The 27,112-nt window shown below is 49.4% G+C and overlaps 14 protein-coding genes across 14 annotated transcripts; 8 read left to right on the top strand and 6 right to left on the bottom strand.

Moving 5' to 3' along the window:
• Positions 1–354: 354 nt before the first annotated feature.
• On the top strand, positions 355–1,065 carry N7455_003248 (uncharacterized protein; the record flags this gene model as incomplete). Its single annotated transcript, XM_040960876.2, has 1 exon — positions 355–1,065. The coding sequence occupies one exon, from the start codon at positions 355–357 to the stop codon at positions 1,063–1,065; it is 711 nt and encodes a 236-aa protein (XP_040808641.2).
• A 454-nt stretch (positions 1,066–1,519) lies between these two features.
• On the top strand, positions 1,520–3,063 carry N7455_003249 (VHS and GAT domain-containing protein; the record flags this gene model as incomplete). The annotated part of the gene is made up of 5 exons (XM_040960911.2): positions 1,520–1,556; positions 1,617–1,678; positions 1,731–1,787; positions 1,853–2,227; positions 2,278–3,063. The coding sequence occupies 5 exons, from the start codon at positions 1,520–1,522 to the stop codon at positions 3,061–3,063; spliced, it is 1,317 nt and encodes a 438-aa protein (XP_040808618.2).
• A 591-nt stretch (positions 3,064–3,654) lies between these two features.
• N7455_003250 (class I SAM-dependent methyltransferase) lies at positions 3,655–5,236 on the bottom strand (the record flags this gene model as incomplete). The annotated part of the gene is made up of 9 exons (XM_040960882.2): positions 3,655–3,751; positions 3,830–4,258; positions 4,354–4,540; positions 4,592–4,617; positions 4,687–4,800; positions 4,864–4,905; positions 4,956–5,042; positions 5,098–5,144; positions 5,192–5,236. The coding sequence occupies 9 exons, from the start codon at positions 5,234–5,236 to the stop codon at positions 3,655–3,657; spliced, it is 1,074 nt and encodes a 357-aa protein (XP_040808679.1).
• Positions 5,237–6,175: 939 nt separating this feature from the next.
• N7455_003251 (NADP-dependent oxidoreductase) lies at positions 6,176–7,177 on the top strand (the record flags this gene model as incomplete). Its single annotated transcript, XM_040960943.2, has 1 exon — positions 6,176–7,177. One exon carries the CDS (start codon positions 6,176–6,178, stop codon positions 7,175–7,177), a length of 1,002 nt encoding a protein of 333 aa, XP_040808667.2.
• A 1,459-nt stretch (positions 7,178–8,636) lies between these two features.
• On the top strand, positions 8,637–9,545 carry N7455_003252 (lytic polysaccharide monooxygenase; the record flags this gene model as incomplete). Its single annotated transcript, XM_040960893.2, has 1 exon — positions 8,637–9,545. One exon carries the CDS (start codon positions 8,637–8,639, stop codon positions 9,543–9,545), a length of 909 nt encoding a protein of 302 aa, XP_040808668.2.
• A 721-nt stretch (positions 9,546–10,266) lies between these two features.
• Positions 10,267–11,052, top strand: N7455_003253 (uncharacterized protein; the record flags this gene model as incomplete). The annotated part of the gene is made up of 1 exon (XM_040960935.2): positions 10,267–11,052. One exon carries the CDS (start codon positions 10,267–10,269, stop codon positions 11,050–11,052), a length of 786 nt encoding a protein of 261 aa, XP_040808682.2.
• A 190-nt stretch (positions 11,053–11,242) lies between these two features.
• On the bottom strand, positions 11,243–12,100 carry N7455_003254 (uncharacterized protein). Its single transcript, XM_040960924.2, has 4 exons — positions 11,917–12,100; positions 11,697–11,869; positions 11,506–11,637; positions 11,243–11,449 (listed from the first exon to the last, which is right to left on the bottom strand). Exons 1-4 carry the CDS (start codon positions 11,963–11,965, stop codon positions 11,297–11,299), a joined length of 507 nt encoding a protein of 168 aa, XP_040808632.1. The 5' UTR covers positions 11,966–12,100; the 3' UTR covers positions 11,243–11,296.
• Positions 12,101–12,563: 463 nt separating this feature from the next.
• N7455_003255 (uncharacterized protein) lies at positions 12,564–13,551 on the bottom strand (the record flags this gene model as incomplete). Its single annotated transcript, XM_040960928.2, has 3 exons — positions 12,564–12,725; positions 12,820–12,956; positions 13,512–13,551. The coding sequence occupies 3 exons, from the start codon at positions 13,549–13,551 to the stop codon at positions 12,564–12,566; spliced, it is 339 nt and encodes a 112-aa protein (XP_040808666.2).
• A 498-nt stretch (positions 13,552–14,049) lies between these two features.
• On the top strand, positions 14,050–15,506 carry N7455_003256 (cation diffusion facilitator family transporter; the record flags this gene model as incomplete). Its single annotated transcript, XM_040960920.2, has 2 exons — positions 14,050–15,199; positions 15,265–15,506. 2 exons carry the CDS (start codon positions 14,050–14,052, stop codon positions 15,504–15,506), a joined length of 1,392 nt encoding a protein of 463 aa, XP_040808658.2.
• A 1,552-nt stretch (positions 15,507–17,058) lies between these two features.
• Positions 17,059–17,388, top strand: N7455_003257 (uncharacterized protein; the record flags this gene model as incomplete). Its single annotated transcript, XM_040960910.2, has 1 exon — positions 17,059–17,388. One exon carries the CDS (start codon positions 17,059–17,061, stop codon positions 17,386–17,388), a length of 330 nt encoding a protein of 109 aa, XP_040808628.2.
• A 181-nt stretch (positions 17,389–17,569) lies between these two features.
• N7455_003258 (Ribosomal protein L10e/L16) lies at positions 17,570–18,409 on the bottom strand (the record flags this gene model as incomplete). Its single annotated transcript, XM_040959311.2, has 1 exon — positions 17,570–18,409. One exon carries the CDS (start codon positions 18,407–18,409, stop codon positions 17,570–17,572), a length of 840 nt encoding a protein of 279 aa, XP_040810178.2.
• Positions 18,410–19,692: 1,283 nt separating this feature from the next.
• On the top strand, positions 19,693–20,577 carry N7455_003259 (60S ribosomal protein uL16). Its single transcript, XM_040959376.2, has 3 exons — positions 19,693–19,780; positions 19,848–20,023; positions 20,104–20,577. Exons 1-3 carry the CDS (start codon positions 19,736–19,738, stop codon positions 20,555–20,557), a joined length of 675 nt encoding a protein of 224 aa, XP_040810257.1. The 5' UTR covers positions 19,693–19,735; the 3' UTR covers positions 20,558–20,577.
• A 334-nt stretch (positions 20,578–20,911) lies between these two features.
• On the bottom strand, positions 20,912–23,861 carry N7455_003260 (glycoside hydrolase family 55 protein; the record flags this gene model as incomplete). Its single annotated transcript, XM_040959286.2, has 2 exons — positions 20,912–23,553; positions 23,606–23,861. The coding sequence occupies 2 exons, from the start codon at positions 23,859–23,861 to the stop codon at positions 20,912–20,914; spliced, it is 2,898 nt and encodes a 965-aa protein (XP_040810215.2).
• A 1,659-nt stretch (positions 23,862–25,520) lies between these two features.
• N7455_003261 (aminotransferase-like domain-containing protein) lies at positions 25,521–27,100 on the bottom strand. The gene is made up of 3 exons (XM_040959345.2): positions 26,559–27,100; positions 26,059–26,444; positions 25,521–25,973 (listed from the first exon to the last, which is right to left on the bottom strand). Exons 1-3 carry the CDS (start codon positions 27,045–27,047, stop codon positions 25,526–25,528), a joined length of 1,323 nt encoding a protein of 440 aa, XP_040810191.2. The 5' UTR covers positions 27,048–27,100; the 3' UTR covers positions 25,521–25,525.
• Positions 27,101–27,112: the final 12 nt, after the last annotated feature.

Below are 27,112 nucleotides of genomic sequence, written 5' to 3' on the forward strand. Positions count from 1 at the left end.
TGATCTTATTTTTTCTGTTTTATATGCATCCGATTGATTGTAGCGATGGTTGGATGTAGCAATGATCGGTGACCAATGCCTTGGAACACGAGGTAACCTCCATATGCTGAGGGATTATCGGCATGAATGGAATCACAGGGAAACCCTGCCTAAACCACTTCTGGTCCCCGACATCCTTGTCTAGGAACATGCCAAGGGGAATATTCATCTATATATAAGCAGGGATCTACATGCGGGGGTATAAGTAGCCCGGAAGAGAATATACTTCTATGATTTATTGATCATCTCAATCTATACCCTCATTATATATATATATATATATATATATATATATATTCACCGGATCAAACCAAAATGACCAACCTCTCAGACTACCGCCTCCTCTGCTTCGACGTCTACGGCACCCTAATAGACTGGGAAAGCGGCATCATCACCGCACTAGAACCAATCCTCTCAAAAAGCACCACCCAGTTCACCCGCGAACACCTCTTAACAACCTACCAGGACCTCGAAAGCACCCAACAAACCGCAACCCCAGACCTCCCATACTCAGACCTACTATCAGCAATCCACCCCACCCTCGCCGCGCGCCTAGGTCTCAACCCACCAACGGAGGAAGAAAGCCGTGAATTCGGCAACTCCGTCGGAACATGGCCAGCCTTCCCCGACACGGTTGACGCCCTGCGTCGACTATCAAAGCACTACAAGCTGGTGGTGCTGTCGAACGTGGACCGGGCTTCATTCGCCAAGTCCAATGCCGGTAGCTTGCAGGGCGTATCTTTTGATATGATTCTTACCGCGCAGGATATTGGGAGCTATAAGCCCGATCCACGGAACTTTGAGTACATGTTGAGTGCTGTGCAACGTGAGTTTGGGGTGGGGTCTGGACAGGTGCTGCAGACGGCGCAGAGTCAGTTTCATGATCATCAACCTGCTAGGAAGGTTGGTATTAAGTCTGTTTGGATTGAGAGGTCTGGGGCTTTGATGGGGAATACAGGGGATCCCATTTTTGATTGGCGGTTTGAGACTTTGGGGGAAATGGCTGATGCTGTTGAAGCACAGTAGAGGGGTAGGTGGAGGGGGTGTGGCGTTCGATATGGGAGGAGTACGTAGTGTCAAGTACTTGGTACTTTCTAAATATAGTGTCACTGCGTATTGAAATTGTGTACTGTGTACCATTTCACACGTGGCTGAGTCAGGAATCAAAAACATCCTTGTCTGAGACTAATTGGACTAATTGCCTGGAGCCTGGATGGTCTTCAGCTTGGCAATGCAGAATATTTGGATGCGTGCGTGGAATGTGGCTTTGACCGATATTGAAGTTATATATTATTATATATATACCGTCTCGTCCTAGGTATTTTCTTAATTTCTTAGTGAGGGCATTTATTGCTAGTTCCTTGCAGACTAGTTCGACGCCGGCAGTTGGCCCCCGGCTAGTATTATTCTTTGACAATACGAACCCTTTTTTTTTTCTTTTTCAGAATTTCCCCCGAAAACAAGAGACTGTGCGATCACCATGAAGCGCTTCCTGGGATCACTGAGCAGGCGCTCAAGTGAGTGTCTCGCCGCCTCCACGTCTCCCCGCAAATTCGCTGACTTGTACCTGAACATAGGCTCTAGTGACAGTGTCGAACCTCGTGAAGACTCACCAGAAGCCATTGTCCTGAAAGAACTGGTTTGTGCTGATTCCAGAGCGATCGATTAAGACATACTGACACCTTCTCCAGACCGCCTTCTGCGAAGCGCGTCCAAATGAGAATGCGAATGGCTCTTCGCGCGACGCGGTATGTGCCTCGGATACGACACCAACAACCCCTTTCCAAGACTGACAATCGCCGTTGCACTCCAGCAAGGAAACGAATTCGTCCACCTCCCCAAAATCGTCGAAGCCGCCGAGTCAAGCCCCAATGCCGCCAAGGAAGCGGCTTTGCGCATTCGCAAGTATCTCTCCGATCCAGCCGGCAACACAAACCAAACCCAGTACAATGCGATTATGCTCATGCGCATCCTGGTCGACAACCCAGGCCACACCTTCACCCGCAACTTCGATGCCAAATTCGTGACGACCGTCAAAGAGCTACTCCGCACAGGACGCGACTGGCACGTGCAGAGCTCTCTCCGCCAGTATCTGGATACCCTCGAGCAACAGCGCGCATGGGACGACGATCTCAAACTGCTGCTGCAGATGTGGGCGAAGGAGAAGACGAAAGCTTCGCACGGTTTGGTGAGCACATCGTAGTCTCTCCGGGCCGTCCAAGACTCTAACCTACCCAGATCGACCGTTTCCCAATGAATTCCATCATACCACCACAAGTCCCGGACAGGCCTCCCGGTCACCAGCAGCAGCCATACACACAACCCCGCGCGCGGGGAAATACCCTCCCCACCCCGGTGGAACTGGCAGCCCGCATCGAGGAAGCGCGCAATTCGGCAAAGCTGCTAACGCAGTTCGTCCAGTCCACGCCGCCGGTAGAGCTGGAAGGCAACGATCTTATCAAGGAGTTCGTTGACCGCTGCGGGACCGCTTCACGTTTGATTCAAGGATATATCCAAACGACCAACCCGGCTCCGGACGAGGATACCCTATTGACGCTCATCGAGACGAACGACGAGATCTCCGTCGCGCTGTCGCAACAACAGCGTGCCATGTTGAAGGCGCGCAAGATCAGAGGATCTTCGTCGCCGACCTCGTCTAATCTGAATAGTCCCTCGCCGACCTCGCAGGTTATTGCACCAGCCGCTACGAATTTCTCTCCTCCCCCTTCGGCGCCGCCTCGTACTGAAACGCGGAGTCCTGAAGCTGCGGCACCCGTCGCGGCACCCGTTGCGACACAACTGCCTTCTCCGACTATGACTGGTGGTCGTCCACTTGCTTCCCATCCTGTCTCCGGATCTGCGACTACCGGTCGATATGAATATAACTCTGAGGATTTCCAGGTGCGGAATCCTTTTGCTGATGACTATGCTACGAATGACTCGAATGGGAGCAATCGCGTGCCTGGTAATTCGCAGCCTCAGAGTGATCGCGTGCGCTTCCAGCCTACTGAGCAGGAGCGCTAGCGTCATGCAGGGATCAATTGGTGATCGCCAGTAGCTTGTCTCTTTTTTTATTTACTGTCCAGCGTTTGGACTCTTTTCTTTTTGGTTATATTCAACTTCTAGTTGTGGTTTTGTCTACTTTTGCAAGCGCACAGCTTTTGCCTTTTTCTTTTGGTTCTCTTTTCTTTACTTTTTGGCCTCTATGATACCTCGCACATTGCCACCACACATATATCCGTTAGCTTTTTACTGCGAACGCCTTATCAGCATGATTTTATCTACGGGAGAGCAAGTGTGCACCGTCGTTTCCATATATCTTCAAGGTGAATACATACTTGCGAGTCTTATCCCTCCGTGATCCGGTGTTGTACCTTGTACCATATGAAGGGCAGTGTCCCTCTGTATCATAACATGTGTGTTCACACAGCTTGGAGGTACATACAAGGCCCGTATCACAAGCAAAAGATTCAATGCATTGGCAGGAATTCATAACAGCAGCTATAAATAGGGGCCAGTCCAACCTTGGAAGGCTGGCTATTGTATTATCAGACCTGTCATCCTGCAAACCTATTTCATACACCTCACCAAACAAAACTATACCCTGTCCAAGATTCACTCCTCAATCTTAATAGCATCCCTCTTATTAGCCTCAACCCTCTCCCTCTCCTCAATCTCCCCAGGGAAAGGCTTCCTCGCCCACACACGTCGTCTGCATAAAAGTCAGCCAAACCCACACCATAAACTCCCCAAAGGGCAGAAAAGAGAAAAGAAAAAGAAAAATACATACGCGCGCTCATAAATATGATACCTGGGATTCTTAAGCTCAGCCCTGAGCTTAGCAACATAAACAATAACCTCATCCTGCGACCAAGGCTCCGGGGCCCCGAATTTACAAAGCAACCACATAGCCCATCCCTCCATGCCAGACATCCAATGCTGGTAATTAACAGTACCGGCCTCTTTATATTTCTGATCACGGGCCCAGGGCCCAATGGGCCATTTGTATTCTTTTTCACGGATATCCACAAACCCAGCATTTCGAAAGGCGTCTTGCATCATATCGATTGTTTCTAGGGGACGGCCTGCACGTTTGCCGCAGGCTGATAGGGCCGGACCCCAGGTGCGCAGGATGTTGTCGGCTGGTAGGCTGTCGTCGTCGCATTCGATGTAGGGGCTTGCTTCTAGTTGTTCGATCCAGCCGCCGGGGCGGATGTTGCTGTTGGGGTTTTTGTTAGATGGGAAAATGGAGGGGAAGGGATGGTGATAGTGATAGTGGTGGTGGTGGTGGTGGTGGTGGTGGTGGTGGCTTACTCGTAGCATTGCTGGTAGACGCGTTTCCATTCTGCGTCGTCGAAAGCTCCGATCATGATGCGCATGTGGATTAGGTCTTGGGGTTCGTTCCAGGTCCATTCTTCGGCGATGTTGTCGACTTCCAGGATGCAGTTTGGGGGCATCCATGTTACTGGTGGTGGGAAGAGGTCGACTCCGCGGACGGTGGCTGTATTTCTTTTGTTAATATGGGTGAATTGAATTGGGATTTTGGACTTACTTGTTGGGAACATGTCGGCTACATCACTAGAAGAGGGTAAGTGGTGGTTCTTTGTGAATATGAAAGGTGTTTTTTTTTCTTTTCTTTCCACATACATAGCCCAGTTACCCAGACCTGTTCCAAGGTCGAGGATATTTTTGGGATCTTTAACAGGGGCGCGGAAAAGGGGATTTTCGTGGTCTGAGTCCATGACGAGGGCTACCAAGTGGCTGCAATATGGTTAGTTAGCATTTGAAAGAAATTATGATCGTATATAAGAGGATTTTGCATACCCAGCTTCGTATGTTTCGAATTGCTTCTCATCCGATGGAATCCTAATAGGAAATAAGCAGATAATACTTTGATTCGGCAACCTATGACGTACAGGTATTCTTTGTGGCTCAATGTTTGATATCGTCGGCCATTCTCCTCTAGCCCCCGATACAGCGAGGAGCCGATCGAAGTGGTTTCCCTGAGATTGTGTGAGATGGGTGTTTTTTTTTCATATAGACAAAGACAATATTTACGATTGCCAGTCATCGCCGTAAACGGTCGTTACATGGGTTGTGGGATCCTAATATTTGTCAGAAAAATAGACAACAAAGAATTGAGTCAACATACCACGGCGATATCATCCTCGGGTTCAGTATGTATCTTTTTATCCATTGTAGAAACGATTCGGAGATTCACACAACAAAGCAAAGAGGAAGATCAAACTCGAGTGAAGAATCGAATCCAGGATGTTCGGCCAACCCGTTGGGGATTGGATTGGATGAAAGGGCATCGGACCGCGACCCCGCTCTCATGTCAAAGGCTACAATAGGAACTACATCGTAACCTTTGCCCGTTATAGGCTTAACGACGTGGGCTTTGATATTTGAAAATGTGGGGTGGAAACCTGTTCCAATCAAGTTGAGCTCTGTGATTGGCTGTCGTTTGAGGGGGCTACATGTGAATTCTGTGAACTTCGCAAAAGTACGATTTTGGGCCAATAGGATGTGTCTCCAGAAAGTATAATCTGCACCGAAATTCTGCACAAATTGCACTTGGTCTGGCTAAATCTCACTCCCTTCTCTCGAACAGGGATATTTCGTGATCATCAAACCTTATTGACTGGGAATTTTTTTTTCACAAAAAGTCTGATTAATAATTATATATTACATAGTTATGTAACTAATATCCATGGATCGCTTTATAAGGTTCCCAGCTTGAGCTTGTTTATTCCGTTTTATAAGCTTGTCGATGACCTCGGGAGAGATGACATGACCTTCTGGGGCATGGATTTATGATTCGTAGTTTTGGATTTCCGACACGAGAAATACGAAGCCACCTGCAACATTTAGGCTAGTTATGATTCAAACGAGTGTACAATATACTTGGGTACATTCCCCAAGTCCACAAGTACTCCGTTATGTCCGGGGAAATAGGCTATCAAATAGGCTATGCGGGAACCCGACCACGAGGGATGACGCCTTGACACTCGAACTATATAGCTAACCTCACCCAACCTCACCCAACAAGACAATTACAACCCATTCCTTATTGCAAATAACAACATATCTATACCTACAAAATTTAAACATGTCAACCCCCCTCCCCGCCAAAATGCACAGCATCATCCAACAAACTGCCGCCTCCAGTACCCTCGCCTTAACAACCACCCCCCTCCCAACTCCAAACCACATACAGGGAGAACACCTAATCCAAATAAAAGCCTGCAGTCCCTGCGCCGGGGAGCTCCTCTGGCCAAAGAACTTCCCCCCACCAACCGAGCGCACTCTAATCCCATGCCCAGACCTGGCGGGAATCGTCATCGCAGCACCACAGGACTCCCCCTTCCAACCCGGCGATGAAGTATACTCGCGCACAAACTATATCCGACCAGGAAATGCGCGGAAGTATTCCATTGCCGTGACGGATGAGTTGGCACACAAGCCGAAGAGTCTAAGCTGGGTTCAGGCTGCTGCGATTCCTGTCTCTGCGCAGACGGCTTGGCAGGTTCTTTTTGTTCATGCTCTTGGTACCCACGGAAATGAGGGAGAGATGGATCTGGAGGCCGCTAAAGTTGCTTGGGCTGGGAAGAGAGTTCTTGTTAATGCTGCTTCGGGTGGTGTGGGGATTTGGCTTGTGCAGTTGGCCACTTTATTAGGTGCGGAGGTCGTTGCGACGTGTGGTTCTCGGAATGTGGAGCTTGTGAAGTCGCTTGGTGCGAAGGAGGTGCTTGATTATCGGGTTGTGGATTTGAAGGAGTGGGCTGCGCAGTCGCCTTCTAATAAGGTGGATGTTGTTGTTGATTGTGCTGGGGGGAAGGCTCTTGGGGATGCATGGTGGACTGTTAAGGATGGTGGTGTGGTGCTGAGTATCTGTCAGCCACCTTTGCAGGTCCGTCCGGATGGCTTTGCGGGTGAAGGTGTGAAGGATTTGTTCTTTATCATGCAGCCTGTGAGGAGACAGTTAGAGGAGATTTCGAAGTTGGTTGAGAAGGGGTTGTGTCGGGGAATGGTGGATAGTGTCTGGCCTCTTGAGCAGTACGAAGAGGTATTCAAGAGATTGGATGGAGGGCATGCGAGGGGAAAGATTGTTTTTGATCTGTCGCTGAATCACTAGAAGTTGAGGGATGATGTTTCTCTAGTGATGCATGAGATGTGAGATGTCATTTCTGGAGGTTTGGTCTTGAGTAGATACATCCGATGTTGTTTAACTAAAACATATCGTAGCAACCGAAATTCTCTGATGTGAACGATTGTAACTTTCATCTGTGCCAGAAACATTATCCATTGCTTTATTACGACCTTTTGTACAGAGTATAAGATATGCCGTACACTGTTGGGAAAAGGTTGCGCGGCAAAGGTGAAGCAACTAGAGAGCCGGATATTTAGCATGTGATATTGTACTTGTTTTTGCACCAATCCCGATCAATTGACAGACACGGCATTTATACCGATCAAAGCCAAGGAATCTAAAGCTGGGAATTCCGAGTCCACATGGTTCGCCAGTCTAGATTAATATAAGTATGCGCTGGAGGCTCTGTCTCATATTCATGAGGCCGAGACAGCACTTGAATGGAAATATTTCACACACTCTTATACCCCGATCTATATAACAATGTGTCATTATAACTGCTAATATGCTTGAATTGGTATTCGATAACCTTAGACAGTAGATATAACGATGCATAGCTTGGTGGCTTTGGGGTTTACTGACCAACTACATCTATTTGACTATTTTGACTATTAGCGCAGATCAACGGACTTTCACGTTAGTATCTATTAGACTTTACGTGAAACCTTTGATAGCTCAGGAAATATTTAGTTAGTTTCATAAGATTTAGTTTGGTTTTCAAAGCATCGAGTGGACTACCTAAGAGTCAGGTTCACCCTGGAATGAAATTGGATAAATGTCCGAGCAGGGTTGCCAAGTCAAGCTTATTCTACCATCTCCACGTTCTCAATCAAAGTAAAGCGCCCATCAAGTCCGTGTCTCACCTGCCAGCCCCTCCTTGGCAGGCCCCATTAACGTGAAACTCGGCGTATCCCTGTTCGGCGCGTGGAGGCTTGGCAACCCTAGCTTCAGGAACGCCGGCCTCGTCCCGGAAGAGACGATCATCCAGTCTAGTTCAATATGCACCGGAGGTCACTTTGTCCCGATATGATGCGATTTACATTTACCGCCAGTATCACTGGTTCCCTCCTGGTGGGGGGAGCGTTGTCCCTTGGGTATATCCGATGTGTTTCAGTGTGATACGTGCATTTGGCCCTACCCGCTGGTCGAGATGTCCCTGATAATTCTCGAGCTACTGTTTGCAGTTGATTAATGTCCCATACAGGTCCGCTAGAGCGTCTTTCGAGTATGTCTACCACAAAGTATATAAGGGGCGGCTTACCAGCGCGACACAAGGCCAGTTGAGCATGCTGGTCAGTCTTTTTTGAATTCTCATTCACTTCCACATTCATTTTTCTCCGGTTTGAGACCGTGCAGACATTCGTTCACCAACTATACATTCATTCATCGGTCCGGTTTACCGATCATTTCCATTCACTTCCCCCGACATACCAACTCGTCAAACATGAAGAACTTCACCCCCGCTCTGGCCTTCGCCAGCATCATCTCCTTGGTCAACGCCCATGGATTTGTCACTAAGCCGGAAGCTCGCCAGCCCGGTACCGCAATGGGCGCCGCCTGTGGCCAGCAAGTCCTGTCCAACCAAGGCTCCGACAAGTACGGCAACATCCAAGGCGAGCTCCAAGTTGCCTCCAGCCAGAGTGATTACAACGCCGCCGAGTGCGACATCTGGCTTTGCAAGGGCTACAAGTTTGCCGATAACAAGGACAACGTCCAGTCCTACACCGCAGGACAGAAGGTCCCCTTCACTGTCGACATCCGCGCCCCCCACACCGGTGTCGCCAACGTCTCCGTCGTCTCCACTTCCTCCAACAAGGTCATTGGCGCCCCGCTGATCTCCTGGGATGTCTATGCATCCACCGCCACCGGTGTCAAGGCCGATGAGACCAGCTTCAGCGTCACCATCCCCGATGGTCTCGGAAGCCAGTGTGCTACCGCCGGTGACTGTGTGTTGCAGTGGTACTGGTACGCCGAATCCATCGACCAGACCTACGAGTCGTGTGTCGACTTCACTGTCGGTGGATCTGGCTCTGCTCCCGTTGCGTCGTCGGCGTCGTCGTCGGCTTCGTCGACCTCCAGCGCTACGGAGATCGCTGTGACTACCACCCCATCTGCCGCTGTCCAAACCCCTACCACCGCCGCTGCTGAGCCTACTTCCTCCACCACGGTTGCTGCTCAGCCTACCACTTTCGCCACCACTGCCCGTCCATCGGCTACTTCTGCCGCGGCACAAGTCCCCACCTCCAGCGCTGAGCCCTCCGCTAGTGCTTCGGCCCTGCCTTTCTCCACTGGCAGTGCTTCAGATGTCCTGTCCTGGCTCGAGGCCTTGCTCGGCAACCTGGTGGGTAACTAAATGCGGAAGGCGCGAAGAATGGCCCACTTTTTAGTGGGCAGCATAATGTCGGAAGCTCATCATGTTTAGCATTGGATATCCACCTGTACCTTCTACGTCAGTTAGTAGTTAGATATATCGGTAATTAAATGTCATATTTACAATGCTTCACTCACTGTCCTGGATTCCATTGCAATGCTGTTCACGGCGATATCGGAAAATCACCGAATATCCGACTACGGGCGACTGTATCACCGTCACATAACTCTCTCATTGGTTAATATTGTCAGGCAGTAATTTCCAAGGTTGGATCCACGGTCATCTAGTAAGTACGAAGTAGTACAAATGGCATCTAACAAGTAGTATGAAAAATCATCCAAAACTATATAATTTAAACTATTAAACTATAAACTATACTTATTATAAAATACCCCCCCCCCCCCCAACATACATACCTTTCATTTACTGTCTTGGATTCCATTGCAACGCTGTTCATAGCGATATCGGAGAGATCACCGAACATCCGACACCGCCACTTCCTGAGCTACCTCATCAAATGTGAGATCCATGGATATCAATATAAAAACAAGTATTTCCCATACAGCCAAACATCTTCTAGTATTTCAAATCATCCAAAAAAATGCACTGTCGCCTGAACCCCACAGCAACTAGGCTATTCACCCACTCCCCAAGAATCCCAATCCAAATCTCAAGACCAGTCAACAGACACTTCACAACAACAATGTCCCAAACCAAAGACTGGAGCGCAAACCAATACCTCAAATTCGAAAATGAACGCACCCAGCCCGCCCGCGATCTCCTGTCGCACGTGCCTCTAACAGCCCCAAAGAGAATAATCGACCTAGGCTGCGGCCCAGCGAACTCAACAACAGTCCTAGCAACAGCATACCCATCAGCAACAATAACCGGTCTAGACTCATCCCCAGACATGATCAACCGCGCAAAGAAAGTCCTCCCAGACCGGGACTTCCACGTCGCAGATCTGTCAACCTACACACCAGACCCAAGCAAGCCCGTCGACCTCTTCTTCTCAAACGCAGTGTTCCAGTGGCTGAAAGCCGACGATCGCATTGCGGTCATCAAACGTCTGCTAGAGCCGCAGGAAAAAGGCGCTGTTTTCGCTCTCCAGGTCCCGCACAACCTGGACGAGCCTTCCCATGCTCTCATGGAGGAAACTGCCGCTAATGGCCCGTGGGCGGAGAAACTTTCTGGTGCGAAGAGAGATGGATTCCAGTCGCCGCAGGAACTGTATGATCTGGTGAAACCGTTTTGTAGTCAGGTTCACCTATTTGAGACGAGTTATTATCATGCGCTGGAGAGTCATGAGGCGGTTATTGAGTGGGTTAAGGGGACTGGGTTGAGGCCATATTTGGATCCGTTGGAGGATTCGGAGAAGGAGGTTTTCTTGAAGGATTATTTGAGGAGATTGCAGGGTGCTTATCCGGTTTCTGTTGATGGGAGGGTGTTGTTGAAGTATCCGCGGTTGTTTATGGTTGCTGTGAAATGATTTGGAGGTTTACTTGTGTGTGTATAGCATTTTGTTAGTGATTGTTTTTATTATCGCATGATGTATGGTAAAGATATTTGTTCCGGGACATTCAGTGTTTATTCTACGTAACTTGATAGTAGTCTAGAGATGGAAAAAAACATGGGATGCATGGATCTATACGAGAGCGGACAAATTCACGTCCACATTGCTACCCAGTAAGTTGTTTAGATAGGATAGACCCTAGAATAATTGCCCAGATATCCTAGACTGTTCCCGAAGAAGCAATCTTAATGGTACCATCAGTCTTTCCAGACCGATCCAAACTCTTGCTCTCCATCTTCTGGAGAATATCCTGACCGGAAACAACCTCTCCAAAGACAACGTGCTTTCCATCCAAATGGGGAGTTTTCACAAACTAATCCAGTCAGCACAACCCGTATCCGAACCGATTTTGGCATAGTTTCGACTCACAGTAATGAAGAACTGAGAACCATTGGTATTCGGTCCAGCATTTGCCATAGAGAGCAATCCACCCTTAGTATGCTTAGTCTGGAAGTTCTCATCTGCAAACTTCTCGCCGTAGATAGACTTGCCGCCCGTGCCCTAAAAGAGAGAAGAGAAATTAGCCGGAGCTCGAATTTCGCCGTGATCCCGCAACTGACATTGCCGCGAGTAAAGTCACCACCCTGGGCCATGAACCCGGAAATCACTCGGTGGAAAGCAGAGCCTGCATAGCCGAAGCCCTTTTCGCCTGTTGCAAGAGCGCGGAAGTTGGCTGCGGTCTTGGGGACGACGTCGTCATAAAGTTTGAACTCGATGCGACCCCAGTTTTCCACTGCTTGGTGTTAGTCTCGCTGAATTGGGACGAGAGAGTAGACTTACCCTGGCCGCCAGCCGTGGTGTATTCAATATCAAAGTATGGGTTGGACATGATGAAATAGATGGATTTGGAGGTAAGATGGGAAGTACAAAGGAGACGGACGAGCTGGAAGGGGGCGGGGTATTAAATGAGGGGCTCGGATCTGGGGTCATGCAGGAATGAGGTCATCTTAGGGTTATATTGTACAAGTTGGACGTATTAGAACACAGTTGGATATGAAGTTGAACAAGGATTGGACAAGGATTGTTGTTAGATTCATTGGTCCCCTGTGGAGTTCAAGATCGGAAGATTCAACCCTGATTATACATCGACAACTTCAACATCACTTTGAACGGTTCAAACATTTATTTCCTGCTCAGAAGTTATTAATACTTTTCTTACTGGGATTGATATTTTAAAGGGTTTTTTTGAGAATTGGATCATTGGATTCAGTCTTGAAAATGAAAAGAACCGTGGAGCGTCACAGACATCTCCGCAGAGATGCTGCTCTCACACGCACAAGACTGATGGGCACATTAGAGTGCAACCCAAGAACATTGAGTGAGAGAAATTAAAAAATAAATTCATGTGAAACCAGTAGAAATCAAGAGAAGGTGGCTGTCTCCTCCGTCACATAACCATGTGGGTTGCCACCGAAATACTGTTTCATCTATTCTTCATCGTTTGCGTGGTCTGCTTCATCAGCGTCGTTGGAGTCGCTGGTATTGACAGCCGGGACGCTCTTCTCCAGCTTGATATTGAGGCGGGACCACTGTTTCTTAACAGTGCCAACGGACTTGCCAGCAACTCGAGCGACGGCAGGCCAGTCGATCTGTAGGATAATCCAGTCAGTAAATGGCATGCTTTCGTATGGTGTGCCCATCATATTGTGTGCCATCATGTAAAGACAACTCAGAGACACTTACCTTCATTCCCGTAGACATCTTGACGCATTTCCACAGGAACACCAGGTCCCGGTCAATGGTTGCGGATGAGACGTTGGCAAGGGAAGCCTTTGCCTTGACAGGCTTGGTGGCCTTGTTTGGGGTGGTTGATTCTTTCGCTATTTTGATAAGATCAAATGAAATATTGGTTGTGTGAAAGTGACCTGAAGGCAGAAATATGAGAGATGTTTGACGAAAATGAGAGAAGGAGAGGAAGATGAAGGTGAGTGGGGGACTGTTTGCCATTTATAGCGGGTGGTGCTGCGTTGCGTTGGGCCAAGTTGCCCCGACGATTTCATTTCATTACATATTCGCAGGGGTTACACTTTAAGCTGTCTCGCTCAAAGAAACCACATGGTGGACATTATGAGCTCTTCTGGCTCTGGCTCTATACTTATTCTGGGTCTAGCTCTGGCTCTGCACCGTCAGCTCTTCTAGAAATACAGTATTATTCTAGGACTGTACTAGGACACACATTATAATAAGTGACCAATTTGAATGAAGCAGAAGAAATGCTAGACAACAACCGTACCGTCGCACTCGAAAATAAAAAATCCAAATGGTATATGTACTTAGCTATACCCAGTTCATTTAGTAGAATTAAGACCATAAAAATTAAGTCTCCACAGCCAATTATTTGCATCATCTATCATATCCGAAGAAAGTCTGTATACCGACGACTCGCTTATGATCATGTCGGGGTATCTGCAGCATTTGGTAACAGGAAGGCAATAATATCAAAACCTTGCCGTAACTCGACCACACCAAATTCAACATAATATCCAAGGCAAAGAGATACCATATTGGAGTCGTCCCGGCCTTTGCAGGCAGAGGTACGATTCCTCGTGTCTCCTGTCCATGATAACAACAGTGAGCGTTCCACCTGAATCTAAAGAATCAAAGTAAATAGGTTGTCACGTGAGCCAGTAGTATAATATTCAGCGCTATTAGCAGCCTTATTCAGGTACCATTGAATATCCAATGAGAAAATCCCAACGCAGTAATGTATGTACTTTGTATGTTGGGATGTTGTATGTTGTACATGAAAAATGCTGTGCCAAGGACCTACCAAGGTAAAGTGGAGCAAGATCATCTTGATAAGATAAGCATAGCCACGATTATTCCAAGGAATTGTGGGAATTTATTTCTCTCCTTGCATCAAGGGTTTCTTTCATCTCATCCACCCAATTCAGCCCATTCATCTCATTCATCATGGAGGAACATTTGCGTCAAAGTCTTTCTAACCACCCTCATGCCTTCCAGAGCTTGCACCACACTCATAGCAACTCACCGTCACACCGGACCGACAGAATGGCTCCACTTTCCATCAACGAGGGGACCACAACCGCCCTAGAGCACGAGCTCACCACCATGCAACAACACCGCAGTGGCAATTCAAGCGATGAAGAAGGCCAACCCCCGCCGCGTTATACCCCTGAAAGCGACCCATTCCAACTTGCCTCAAAGCTGAAGTCCGAGGATGAGATCCGGCAGATGAAAGCCAATACCTCGCGGAAACGGGATTCCACCACTGCAAACAAAAGCCGGAAAGCGGGCTCCATAGTGAAAGACACTGCCCGTCTTGGAAAGCAGGCCTTTGTCACCAAGAAGCTGCAGGGATTCTACGAGTCTCAAAATGAAAACATTGAGCGCATGCTGAAACCCGTCGAGGAGCACCGACGTGCCGCCCGCGAATTGAGCGTCGACAACCGTCTCAAGTACCGGATCGCTGTTTACGGTAGTTTTGCCGCCAATATCATTCTCTCAGTCATCCAGGTATACGGTGCTGTGTCATCCGGATCGCTCTCTCTGTTCACCACAATGGCCGACGCCGTCTTCGACCCCATGTCCAACCTAACCCTCCTGCTGTGTAACAAGGCTGTCAACCGTGTTGATCCACGCAAGTTCCCGGCTGGAAAGGCCCGCATTGAAACAGCTGGAAATATCTGCTTCTGCTTCCTTATGACCGCTGTCTCTTTTATCATTATCGCCTTCTCTATTCGCGAACTGGTATCTGGCTCCGAGGAAGAAACCCAGTCTTTCCACCTCCCCTCCGTCATTGCCGTCGCCGTCGCCTTTGCCACCAAGTTTGCCCTTTTCCTGTACTGCTGGGCCCTGCGCAACCAGGTTTCTCAGATCCGCATTCTGTGGGAGGATCACCGCAATGATCTGTTCATCAACGGGTTCGGTATTCTGACCTCCGTTGGTGGTAGTAAGCTGCGTTGGTGGATCGATCCTATGGGTGCTATTATCCTGTCCGTGCTGGTCAGTGCGCTGTGGCTGCACTCCGCCTACGGCGAGTTCCAGTTGCTCGTCGGCGTTACTGCAGACACTAAGATGCAGCAGCTCATCACTTACATCGGTATGTTCATTCCCTTTCGGTTCTTTTGGACTCCTAATAGAACCATTCACTAACATTCCTATCAGCCATGACCCACTCTCCTGTCATCACTGCCATTGATACCGTCCGTGCGTACACATCTGGCCCCCGCCTGCTCGTCGAGGTGGATGTTGTCATGGACGCAGAGGCATCTCTGCGTGCCACCCACGATGTCGCGGAAGAGCTCCAGATTAAGCTCGAGTCGCTTCCCGACGTTGAACGTGCCTATGTGCATGTTGACTACGAGACCACCCACAAGCCTGAGCATTCCCTGAAAAAGGAACTCTAGGTGACATAGCAATTTGGATTGGCTTTCCATTTTGGATAACTTGAACTCTTAAGTCAACCCACAACTCCAATCTTCTTCAGGTGTTATTTTATTTTGGAGAGGACAGCGTTATCTAGCTGTTTCTTGTTTTAATACAATGTTCTTTCATACAATGGATAAATCCTTCAGAAAACCACATGATAACTTGAAAACTTAGTGCCTTTCCTGATGTCTTCACAATAGTTGGCATTGATCAATTTCGAGTAGATAGATGCTCGAGACAAGGGCACCCGGGCAGCTTGAGTAACAGTTCCAAGGAACCAGGAATTGACTGGCAGAGTATCGACAATCAACAGTTTCTAGTAGTTCCCAAGCGACATGGATCAACTAGTTGTAGGAGCCTTTGAGTGAGAATCTGCTGGAACATATCCCGACCTCAGCGAGACATGCGACAGCCAGGTGATTATCTCACTGTTATCAAATCGTCTTATCTTCTATCAAACCCATTCAGGCCCATGTCTCGTCGGCGCCTTCCCTTTTAGGTGACGGACAAGTCGTCACCCCAGTTTCCCAATGGTTCGCATTGCACATCGTGGCTCTGTTGTCCGAAAGGGTAATCTTAGGACACTGATGATCCTTGACGCGGTCCAGTTAAGGCTGAAACTGGGTTGGGGCTCCGGCTCCAACTCCGGCACGAAGCATGCAGCAGGAGGTAACAGTGCGGGGCCACTCCTGTTGTCTGCGGATACGAACTGTACTTTTCTGGGTTCTCCATCGACATTGGGAGCTCAACACCTTCCCTTCCCCTTCCCCTTCCCTACCCAGCTGCACGGGTCCTGTGTGCAGCACCTGAACAAGACTTGCACCTTTACGTGGTGTTCAGGATGAGTAACCCTTATGGTGAAACCAAGCAAGTCCTTAGCTAGAACTCCAATACAAAATATTCAAACTGTACTCGTTGATCTTGTAAGGAAACACTGTAATGTAATCATTAAATCATTAGAGACTATTGGACAACCTGCAGGTAGTGACTAGCGCAAGGTACAGTCCCCACGATTTATGTCGATCATGTTGATCACCCCGCGATGCCAATGAGGCTTCTTCAGAGCTTTGAAGCTTGAGTCTTACACTGACGCACTTGGAATGTGGTCTCGGTGGGTTGTTGCACACTACAATGCTGACACTCGGAGAGATCCCAGGTTATGACGGCATATATTGCAGCTTCCTCTTCACGATCCACTCACAATGCAAGACATCATGCATACTCTATATCGAATTTCCCCTAGCAGCATAGGACCCATTCTCCATAATTCATCCTACCCACCGCATACTCAACTTGCCGAGTTGGAAATGATCAACACATATCACACCGCATTGTACATGATACATCCAATAAACTGCAATGCATCGTACCCCTTGTCACCCCAACAACCAAAGCATCCCCTACAACCACTGTCTATAAAGACCGCCATCACGCCATAATCCTCACTCCTGAGCATCATCTCTAATATCCCCGTCATCGCAATACTACAATACAACCCCACAAGCCTCCATTCCAAACCAACCAACCAAAATGGTCCACCTAAAATCCCTCCTCACCCTCACCCTCGCCCTGGCAACCAGCATCACCGCGATAAACGAAGACTCCACCTGCGACGACGCTTACAACAAATGCGTCACCGCCCCAGGCGCGAACCTCTCAACATGTTTCTCTGACAGAGAGGCGTGTCGCCATGGCCAGACCAATTCTCCTGCAAATCTGCACTCGCCACACCCCGAGCGCTCGGTCTCTGATGAGGATGATTGTCAAGACGCCTTCAACAAGTGCCGTTCTGCTCCTGGTGCCAATATCTCTACCTGTGTCTCCGAAAAGAATGCCTGCGATAATGGGGAGAACGAGTAGAGTGGTTTCAATGCTCGTGGTGTCGCTGCGTTTTCCTGTTATCTTCGGATTTGTCTACTTGATGTACTTCTATGATGTGTCTTTGGAAACTCTAGATTGTATATGAGAAATGTACCCAGTGATATTGTGTGGCAAATGGCCGAATCTAGCTCTATGGGTATAGATATGGGATATAGATACTCTATCCCAGTGATGGCACCTGCGTACACACAGCAGTCAATGCATGCTGCAGCTCGCCAAGTTTCCGTAGTATATTGGTATTCGACTGTCCACACACATTCTTATCACCATTTATACTCTCAGCAGCCTGAACTCGACGGTCGAGTGTCTGGCACACCTGAGATAAAGTCTGCACCTCGCAAAGCAGTAGTTGGGCTTTCATCTTTGTCTCTGTGGCGCGGGATAGATTGAAAGCACCAATAGTCAAGGGAATGGCCAATGGGACAGTATATATCGATTCTTCCATACTTTCAGATGGTTGCAAAAGGTCTGTAGAGTGTTCATTGCCAGACTGGCTGATATTCGATCCCACGTCTTCACGACCATTCCGCGACGGAGGGGCTGACAGGCCCAATCCACCGATTTCAGATCGGTAAAGTGCTTCATACCAGGTTAGGATTCGCAAAAGAATCGAGCCGAGGACGAGGAGGATAGAAGGATCATGTACACAAGATGTTCCGGTGCAATTTAATAATCGAGAAACCGTCTCCGTTGCTGATCGAGTCGTGCAAAATACAACGTCGTTTGCCGGGGATTCCTCTGGGGTTGGTGGTTTCAGTATATTGTGAGATTTAATATGGTCGGTTGTATGTCCGTTCACACAATCAGATTGAACGAATTGGTACAGCGAGGAGAGCGTCCGACATGCTACCGTAATGCAAGACTCGTGTTGATCGTCTTCCGGTTCGCGTCGCACTTCGTCTCTTTCCTGACTACCACCATTCTCGTCGTCCATCCCTCTCATCTCTTGAAGGGAACCGAGGCTGTCGCCACCGGTCACTATGGGATCTGACCCGACCATGCTCGGCCATCCGAATTCTGTCGTTGACAAATGCGAAATTCCTGCATCTGGAGTCAAGCTTGGAGTCAAGGCATTTCGTCTTCTTTCCCATTCGGTCGGGTTTGAAGCGCGGTACCAACTACAACTGTGGTTATAGTTTGGTGGATGGTGATTCAGGCTGGGGGTCCATGAGAGCTGCGTGGGAACTGGAGGAACTGGAGGAGATAGAGATACCGGGACTCGAGAAGACGGAGGGTGAACAGGCGCATGGATGGAGGCAGTCTTGTTGGAAGGTGGTTTACCCTTCCGTCGCGATCGTCCATACACGCATTTGAGGCCATTTTGGACACATCGGGAGCAACCTTGCTGCTCTTTTGTACAGCGTACCTTGGATGCCGCGCAGGGGTCGCATGAACTTCGAAATGGAAGGCGTTGGGGTTTGCTGGGTTTGTTCGGATTTTGATGTGTATGCATCGGCGTCTCTTGGGAAGTCACGAACATCATTAAGGTGGAGATCGCATTCCGCGGGATCTCCAGGGGTTTTTTTTTTGGACTTTTCGAAAGATTGAGACACACCCTTGTCATAGATCAGCCACAACTTAGGTTGATTCGATTCATTGAAGTCTAGGCGATACAAAGGTGGCGAATAACATTCAAGTATATTAATTACCAATCAACAAGGATCCATGGATGTCCCAAGGTTAGTTAGTGCTGATTAGTTGAGTCACAGTGTTTTTGGCCCCATTTCCTTTTTCGTATTTGGTCTTAATCATCAATCTCTATGTTGTAGGTACTTGTTGCTTAAGTTTTCATGAGTATGAGTGGAAAGATATTATAGTACATCGGACTGGTTATGTATGAAGGATTAGATATAAAGAACACATTCTTAAGAGCGTTTGAACCTCTTACGATGAACATAACTAAATTTGAACATCTTTCATATTTCAGCATCTTCAGAGCCTTGAATTCTGTCTTTGAGAAAACCCCGGAGATAGATGGAAATGAGTCAGAGTATGTATATTAAGATTCTAGAAGCACAATGAAACAGAAAGACGGCGTATCAACTGTCCGAGCCAGTGACACATTACCAATTCTCCTACGATGCAACCCGATACCATATAATAATAATAATAATATAGCGGGTAGATTAGTGGAAAATCCCCCCCCCCCCCCGTCTTCGGAACCCGAAGCCAGGTGGGTCTGATATCTATGTATGTACTTTGTAGGTAAATCCCCGAGTCTCAAATCCCCTATATAAAGGACTTGCAATGGACTCCTATTCTCAGCATATCACTTACAGTTTCTCTCAGTCTCTCGGCATCTAACCAAAGACAAAAAGATTCAAAAATGGCACGAAGACCGGCACGCTGTTACCGTTACTGCAAGAACAAGGTTAGTATAGTCAACTATACTTCCTCACCTTCACACAACCACAAGTATAAAACTAACAACCCCCCAGCCCTACCCCAAATCCCGCTTCAACCGCGGCGTCCCAGACGCCAAAATCCGCATCTTCGATCTAGGCCGAAAAAAGGCCTCAGTGGACGATTTCCCCTGCACCGTCCACCTAGTCTCGAACGAATATGAACAACTGAGTTCCGAAGCACTGGAAGCCGCACGTATCTGTGCCAACAAGTACATCCACCCCTCCCTGCCCCTATTCTCATTCCAGACCATAGTATAAGCTAACTCTATCTACTCTTCTTCCCAAAAAGACACCTCGTCAAAATCGCCGGCAAAGAATCCTTCCACATGCGCATCAGAGTACATCCCTACCACGTAATCCGAATCAACAAAATGCTCAGCGTGGCTGGCGCAGATCGACTACAAACCGGCATGCGCGGCGCATTCGGGAAACCCGCTGGGAAAGTTGCTCGAGTGAATGTTGGTCAGATTTTGATTTCTGTGCGGACTGTTGATCGGCATCGTGGGACGGCTGTTGAGGCGTTGAGGAGATCTATGTATAAGTTCCCTGGGAGGCAGAAGGTTGTTGTGAGTAAGATGTGGGGATTTACGCATTTGTTGCGGGAGGAGTATTTGAGGTTGAAGGAGGATGGGTTGGTGAGGAGTGATGGGGCTTATGTGCAGTTTTGTCGGAGGAAGGGGGAGGTTGAGGGGAATATGAGGGACTTTCCCGGGGCTTATAGTCAGGTTGGGGTTGGGGCTTAAGAGTTTGGATGTTTCTTAGCTTTATCTATGACGGTTTGACAGGGAATAGAAAGCCACGAGAAGATAGTTGGATTCTATGGCATTGTATATCATCACTTCGATCACAGAAAAGAGACTATAGAAGATCTCAATCATGAAAGGAACCGAATCCTGTGGTATCTGTGGTATCAAGCAAAAGACCGCCCGAACAATAACCATCTAAGAAGAAGTGACAAGAAAACAGAAAATGGAGATTGAGTCTCATACAATGGTTGGGGAATACAAAAGATAAAAGATGATATTGTTTACAACAAAAGAACTCAAAAAGATAAGAATGATCATAAAAATGATTCAAGAGAAAAGAAGAATAATAATCTAAGCAGACTGTTCAAAGAGCGCGATAGTGGAGCAGTAGTTACTCTTATTCGGCTTCTGGGGAACCAGAGACTTGCCACTGGACGAGGTAACCATGTTGACAGCAGCCTTGGTGCTAAGACCATACAGCTTGACATCCGAACAATCGACCTCAACCATGTTCTCCTGACAGTCCTCAGAGTTGAGACAGGACTGGGCGTAGTTCTCGAAGAAACTGTAGAGACCGGCGCCGTAGACGAAGACGTCTGAGGAGCCGAGGACACGCAGACCCCAGGCCTTGCGGCAGGAGTTTGTCGTGCAGTTCGAGAAGTCGGGGTCGTTCCAGGAGTTTTGCGGGGTGTAAGGGGTCAACGAGGTCGGGTTGGATTGGTAGTATGGAGTCTCGGATTGGATGAGGCCCATGAAGACGTTCTTAGCGCTTGAGACTTGGTAGTTGTACAACTGGTGGTGCTCCGAGGAGGTGCCCCACAGCCAAACGGGGTTATGTGACTCGATGAGCACACCACGGCCGGTGTAGACGTTGATCTGGTTGTGATCCTTGAGGTCGAGCTCGTGATCAGCGGTCCAGAACCAGGTGTTCTCGAGGTAGGCGCTACCCTTCTGGGTGATGTGCAGGAGCATGAAGGCAGCCATGCACTCCTTCTTGGGTGTGGTCTTCTCCTTGGGGGTCTTGGGGCAGGTGTCACTCTGCAGGTCGGTACCAGCGGCACCACCGATGCGGAAGTGAACATCCCACATACCGGCGGAACCTTGGGAAGAGCCAGCAACGTTCCACTCCATGAGGATGGCACCAGCGGCGGGACCCTTGGTGGTGATGATGAGGTCACTCATCTCGACAGAGCCGGTGTCACCCTTTTGGCCGACCTGGAAGACAGGAACGGGGTTCTCTTGGTCGGCGAACTTCTTGCCGTGTGCCATGAGCATGGGCCAGATCTCACCAGTGATCTTGATATCCTTGGGGACCTTGATGGTGGAGGTGATGACATAGGCACCGTGATCAAAATAAATGACCTGACCATCCTTGTAGCTGTCGAAGATCTTCTGGATAGCCTCAGTGTCGTCAGTGGTTCCGTCACCCTTGGCACCGGCAGACTTGACGCTAATGAAAGACGAGGCTGCGAGGTCCTCGTACAGAGGCTTCGAGCGTTCAAAGATAGCTCCGCCCTTGAGCAGGCTGGCGGGCTTGGAAGCAGTCTTCAAAGTGCTCTGGGTGCGGGCAGAGGAAACGGGGGCCGCGGCACCGCAAGTGGCGGTGCTGCTGTCACTGCCAGACTGAGGGGCCTGGCTAACTTGAGAGCCGCTGCTAGTGGTCTTAGCAGGCGCAGCAGATGTAACAGGGACAGAAGGTTGCTTGGCAGAGACGACGCTGGAAGGCGAAGAACCAACAGACACCGCGGAAGTGACAGCGGCCTCGGTGGAAGGAGCAGCTGCGGGAGTGGGCTCCGGGACTTCAGAAGCCTCAGAAGAGGCTCCGCCGAGAAGAGAGAGAACACTGTTCAGCGCAGGGATTGAACCAGTCGTGGCAGTGCGATCAGTATCGCCGCTGGTACCAGCAACCGGGGCAGGCGAGGGAGCGGGAGCGGATCCAAGGGATGCAGTCTTCGCGGGGGCGGGAACGTCGCTGCCCACACCGCTGGCGCTGGGAAGGCCGTAGGAAGCGGGACAGGCAAGGATAGTCTCTGTAACAGTCTCGACAACGGTGACAAGCTCGGGCTCAGCCTCGGTGGCGCGCTTGTTGATGGTCTTGGACGGGGTGTAGGTGTTACCCTGGACCCAGCTGTCGACAACAGAGCCACCTGCCAGGATAGTCTTGCCATCAACACCAGCGACAGCAACCTTGGAGCCAGAGAAGTCCACGTTATCCAAAATGAGGTCACCACCGCCAACGGGGATACTCTTCTGGGTCCAAGCAGTGACGATACCAGTGGGGGTGTTGGTGAGCTTGCTGTCCAGCATCAAGACCGAGCCGACAGTCTGGTTGGAAGGCGAGGTAGACATATTCAGACCAACCTCACAGTTGTTGATCTTGACCGACTTGAAAGTCCAGGCCCAGTTCCAGTTCATGAAGATGGCAGTCTGGCAGTCGTTGAAGACCAAGTTACGGGTAGTGAACTGTTGGTTACCGAGGAACATGCCGTAGTTACCACCGTTGAAAGTCAAGTCGGACATGAAACCACCAGATCCGTTGTCCATGAAGATACCCTGCTGCTTGTTGGCGTCACCGCCACCCTTGACCATCTCGAAGCGAATGTTCTGCAAGCTGGTAGCCTGGCCGACCTGCCAGTGGATACCGGCACCAGAACTAGCGGGGACGCTGGTCAGATCAATGACCAAGTTGCGAATGGCGCGGAAGAAGTTGTTCTGGTTGGTGAACCAATTATCGCCATTATCCTCGTAGGGATCGGAGTCAATCACAGCCATACCCGCGAACTTGGCGGAGGCCTTGATGATTGGCAGTTCGACAGCATCACCGACGATCTGGGTGTAGTAGTACTGAACGATGGGCTTCGAGACAACGTAGGTACCAGGTGGGAAGTAGACGATAGCAGGTGTGGTGGTAGAGGAATCACAGCCCTTGCCACATCGACCTCCAGAAGAAATAGCCTTGTTGATAGCGACAGTGTCGTCAGTGGAGCCATCACCTATGAGATAGTCAGCATGTTGTCCGAGGGTGTAGAGTTTAGAAGGACTGACCCTTGGCACCATAGTCCTTTACATTTCGGAAGATCTTGTAGTCGGTGCTCTTAGCGAAGGGGACAACACCCTGGCGCTCAACATCGGCAACCCAGTAGCTTGAGGCGGCGGTTGTCTTTTGAGTAGTCGCCAACACGTTGTTAACGGGCGAGACCGGAACGGCGACAGGCACAGCTGCGACCAAAGAGGCTGGCAAACCGAGCAAAAGGAGGATATGGGCGATAAATATCGCGATGGATGTTTGTAAAACAGCCATATTGGAAATGGATAACGCTGAACCAGCAGCGAAGTAGATAAAAAAAAAGGATGCCTAGGGAATGAGGATAGTTCAGCAACCAGCACTGCAACAGTCAAAATAAGAATCGAGTCCAACGCTTGACCAGCAGCGATGTGCAGGAAGAAAGGAGAGATTTAAAGAGTCAATCTCCAGCACAGTTCCTTCCCAAAAGAGATGAGAACAACGAAATGTCGCAAGAAATGAATGAATAGGATCAATAGAAGAGAATGAAGGGAATGAATAGAAAAGAAGAAAGAAAAAGAGACAGAAGAGACAAAATAGACACAATGATACGGGATGATAATCATACCTATAAGAATAAACCGAAGCGTTTGTAAACTTCCCCTTTTCAACCAATCACAGGCACCAGAGCCCTGAAGTCCACCACACCCCACCAATCACAATCCCGGACGTGACGACGGCGTTAGAAGCTTGAAACGTGATAGTCTGCAGTTGAAACAAAGATCGTGTTGCAGGGTGAATCGGCTAACTAGCGCCCGTAGGTGTTTCGAATGGCAATTTAAGGGTCACCTTGAATGGTAGGCACTTTCTAATCTATTGGATCAGAAACCAACCTTCAAATGAAATACACAAAACAGAGTAGAGAGTACTCAGGGTCTACGCGCTATATAACTAGATCCATAACTCAAACAGGGTCTGCCGGGTCATCCATTCCAGTCATCTGAGATGCAGGTTATGCTCACAGGGGGACTAGGACGAGCATTGCAAGTTCTTGCGTATCACTTGGCCCTTGACCCGGGTGGATCCCCCTGTATAATATGCAATAATTAAATAGTGTCGATGATAGTCGATTCCACAGGTATTGTTGTTGTTGAAGAAGATCAAGGGCTAGTTTTGTTTTGTTTTGTTTTTCCGTTTGCTTCAAATTGCATATCTGTGTCTACTATGTGTCTGTGTAATGCACACATGTAACACAAACCATACTCGACGCCTCGAGTCAAAAGGTGGATATCCCCCCGCGTGTTGTCAGGGGGCGTTCCGAGTTATGGATGAACATTCCGGCGCGGTGTTTGAAGGATTCCTGATGACGGAGAACAAAAAAAAGCAAAGGCATAACATGACCAGGACACGACATCTGGAATTCCTTAAGGTCAACTTAAGGGTTTGACTTTTGTGATTGTAAAGGTAAGAGGGGGAGCGAAGGTGTCAAGGCCAAGCTTTACTCTCCCCCCTCTCCCCCCTCCCCCCTCCCCCCTGAACCAGGATCCCGACCCGCTCGGGATTGCCTTGCCCTTTTGATTTAAAGTGTCTCTCGTTAGATTTGCCCCCCTGTTTCTGGCAGAATTGACATCTCGGAAGGTTTTGGCGGTGTCAGCCTTTGACTAATCATTCCAAAAATAGGTAATCACCAGGGCTTGGAGGGCTTGGACCCGGGGGCTAAAATTTGCATAGTGCAATGCCCAATACAGAGCCTCATCTACAATATACACTCGAACCCAACTCGAAAGACTTGTATGAGCTGGCAAGGCTACGTAAATTCTCTACATAGTTAAAAATTTATCCGCCACGCGTCCTAGTGGACACGGTACGGACCGTGCTTTGGACCAGCTGGCGTGGCTCTGAAGTGGCGTGGATCCAAATCCAACACCACTATACCTAAACCCCGGTACCTAACTAGGTACCTAGGTACTAGTCATACGCTTGAGAACACGCGCTAGCCTACGCATCCCCTCGGTCAAATATCGTGGTTCTTCCCACGCAAAGCAGAGGCGCAGATGATCCGCAAACCCCTCATCAATCACCTGGTCTCCGGGGATCTGGAACACATGACCAGGAGATACACGCAATTTTTCTTCGCTCTGCGCTAGTTCGACTACATCCGCGGCGCGCAAAGGCGCGGGTAGACCAATCCACATAAAGTAGCCTCCGGCTACGGCGGCCGACGGTGGGATTGTGACGCCCAATGGCACAAGATGCTCCTGGATTGCTGATAACAAGGTGTGGTAGCGCTCGGCGTATTTCGGTTGGAGGACGTCGCGGATATGGTTCTGTATGATGTCTGTGGGGAACATCTGGTCAATGATAGCGGCGCAGAGATGGGAGGGAGCGCCGCCCGATCGGGAAGAGCCTCTGCAAGCGATATCGGGTCAGTTTGCGAATCGGAAATACGAGAGGAAGGGTGGTCAGTCAAGTATTCCCAAGCGGTGCCCCGTACGTTTGTGATAATCCATAGGCAACTTTTTCCGACGCTTCGGCCCAACCGGTGCGGGCCCCGGGCCCGATCAACTTGCTGAAACTGCCATTGCTTAGTGCGTGTCCCCATTCATCCTGTGGCCCACCGTCCAAGTAACGGTCCACGTCGATAATGCGCGGAACAAACGCGCGGTTACCGAGATTCTCCTCGAGCCCCGGCTTGGCTGACCACAGAAGGAAATCGTACACATCATCCGTAACGATCAGCGCATCGTATTGACGGGCAAGACGAACGAGCGCCTCACGTCTACGCAACGACATAATCTTCCCCGAGGGATTCGCGAAAGTCGGCACAGCGTAGATAACATGCTTGTAGATTTTGCGCCAGGGCCTGGGCGGTTTCATTTTCTGTAGGGAAAGAGGGGCAGGGTCAGTCCGGGACTCAATAAACGATGGCACAGTGGCATAACACGGTAACAGCGATCATGTCAACTCTCAGTCATGGGCCCAGGATTGTCCTACCGGCTCAGCATTCCCATCGCGCAGGGCAACCTCTTCCGCAGCCCGTAACCCGCTCTCCAGCACCGCTATGTCGACCCCCTCGTCATCTTCGGGGACCCCGCGTAGACGCCCGGCAAAGCCGGCGTCCTCCATGATGCGCGCGGCCAGGTGGTACGTCGGTGCGACCATCCATACATTCCGCGTGTAGACCGGGTCTGTGAAGGTTTGCAGTACGCATGCCAGGTTCTGGCTGGCCCCGCCGGTGATGCAGATGCGCTGCGATGAGACTGGCTCGCGCGGCTGATAGAAATCGCTCAGCCATGCGGCTATGTGTGCGCGCAGTGGCTCGTATCCTTCATCGGGGCCATAGAGGAGGGCTGGGTTTGCGATCGAGCGATTGGATAGTACGGTCGTGGCGGAGTGGCTGAGGATGGGGGCGGGGAGAAGCGCGGGGTTGGGCCAGCCGGTTAGGAGGTCGATGGGGTGATCGGGAGAGACAGTGAGTGTCATGATAGGATAATTAATTCGATGTAGATCGTGAATATCATATGCTTATGTATAGGTTAAAATGAATA

The sequence above is a fragment of the Penicillium solitum genome, assembly GCF_028829755.1.
Source record: "Penicillium solitum strain IBT 25940 chromosome Unknown utg000001l_segment0_segment0, whole genome shotgun sequence".
NCBI lineage: Eukaryota > Fungi > Ascomycota > Eurotiomycetes > Eurotiales > Aspergillaceae > Penicillium > Penicillium solitum.

What these genes read in the sequence shown, in the direction of transcription:
- N7455_003254 (XM_040960924.2), bottom strand. Translation starts at nt 11,965, where the DNA reads ATGTCCAACCCATACTTTGATATTGAATACACCACGGCTGGCGGCCAG. An exon ending in CACCACGGCTGGCGGCCAGG is followed by an intron (nt 11,870 to 11,916) that starts GTAAGTCTACTC and finishes AACACCAAGCAG; the next exon opens with TGGAAAACTGGGGTCGCATC. An exon ending in GTGACTTTACTCGCGGCAAT is followed by an intron (nt 11,638 to 11,696) that starts GTCAGTTGCGGG and finishes TCTCTCTTTTAG; the next exon opens with GGCACGGGCGGCAAGTCTAT.
- N7455_003259 (XM_040959376.2), top strand. Translation starts at nt 19,736, where the DNA reads ATGGCACGAAGACCGGCACGCTGTTACCGTTACTGCAAGAACAAG. An exon ending in ACCGTTACTGCAAGAACAAG is followed by an intron (nt 19,781 to 19,847) that starts GTTAGTATAGTC and finishes ACAACCCCCCAG; the next exon opens with CCCTACCCCAAATCCCGCTT. An exon ending in GCACGTATCTGTGCCAACAA is followed by an intron (nt 20,024 to 20,103) that starts GTACATCCACCC and finishes CTTCCCAAAAAG; the next exon opens with ACACCTCGTCAAAATCGCCG.
- N7455_003261 (XM_040959345.2), bottom strand. Translation starts at nt 27,047, where the DNA reads ATGACACTCACTGTCTCTCCCGATCACCCCATCGACCTCCTAACCGGC. An exon ending in GCGATGGGAATGCTGAGCCG is followed by an intron (nt 26,445 to 26,558) that starts GTAGGACAATCC and finishes CTTTCCCTACAG; the next exon opens with AAAATGAAACCGCCCAGGCC. An exon ending in GCCTATGGATTATCACAAAC is followed by an intron (nt 25,974 to 26,058) that starts GTACGGGGCACC and finishes TATCGCTTGCAG; the next exon opens with AGGCTCTTCCCGATCGGGCG.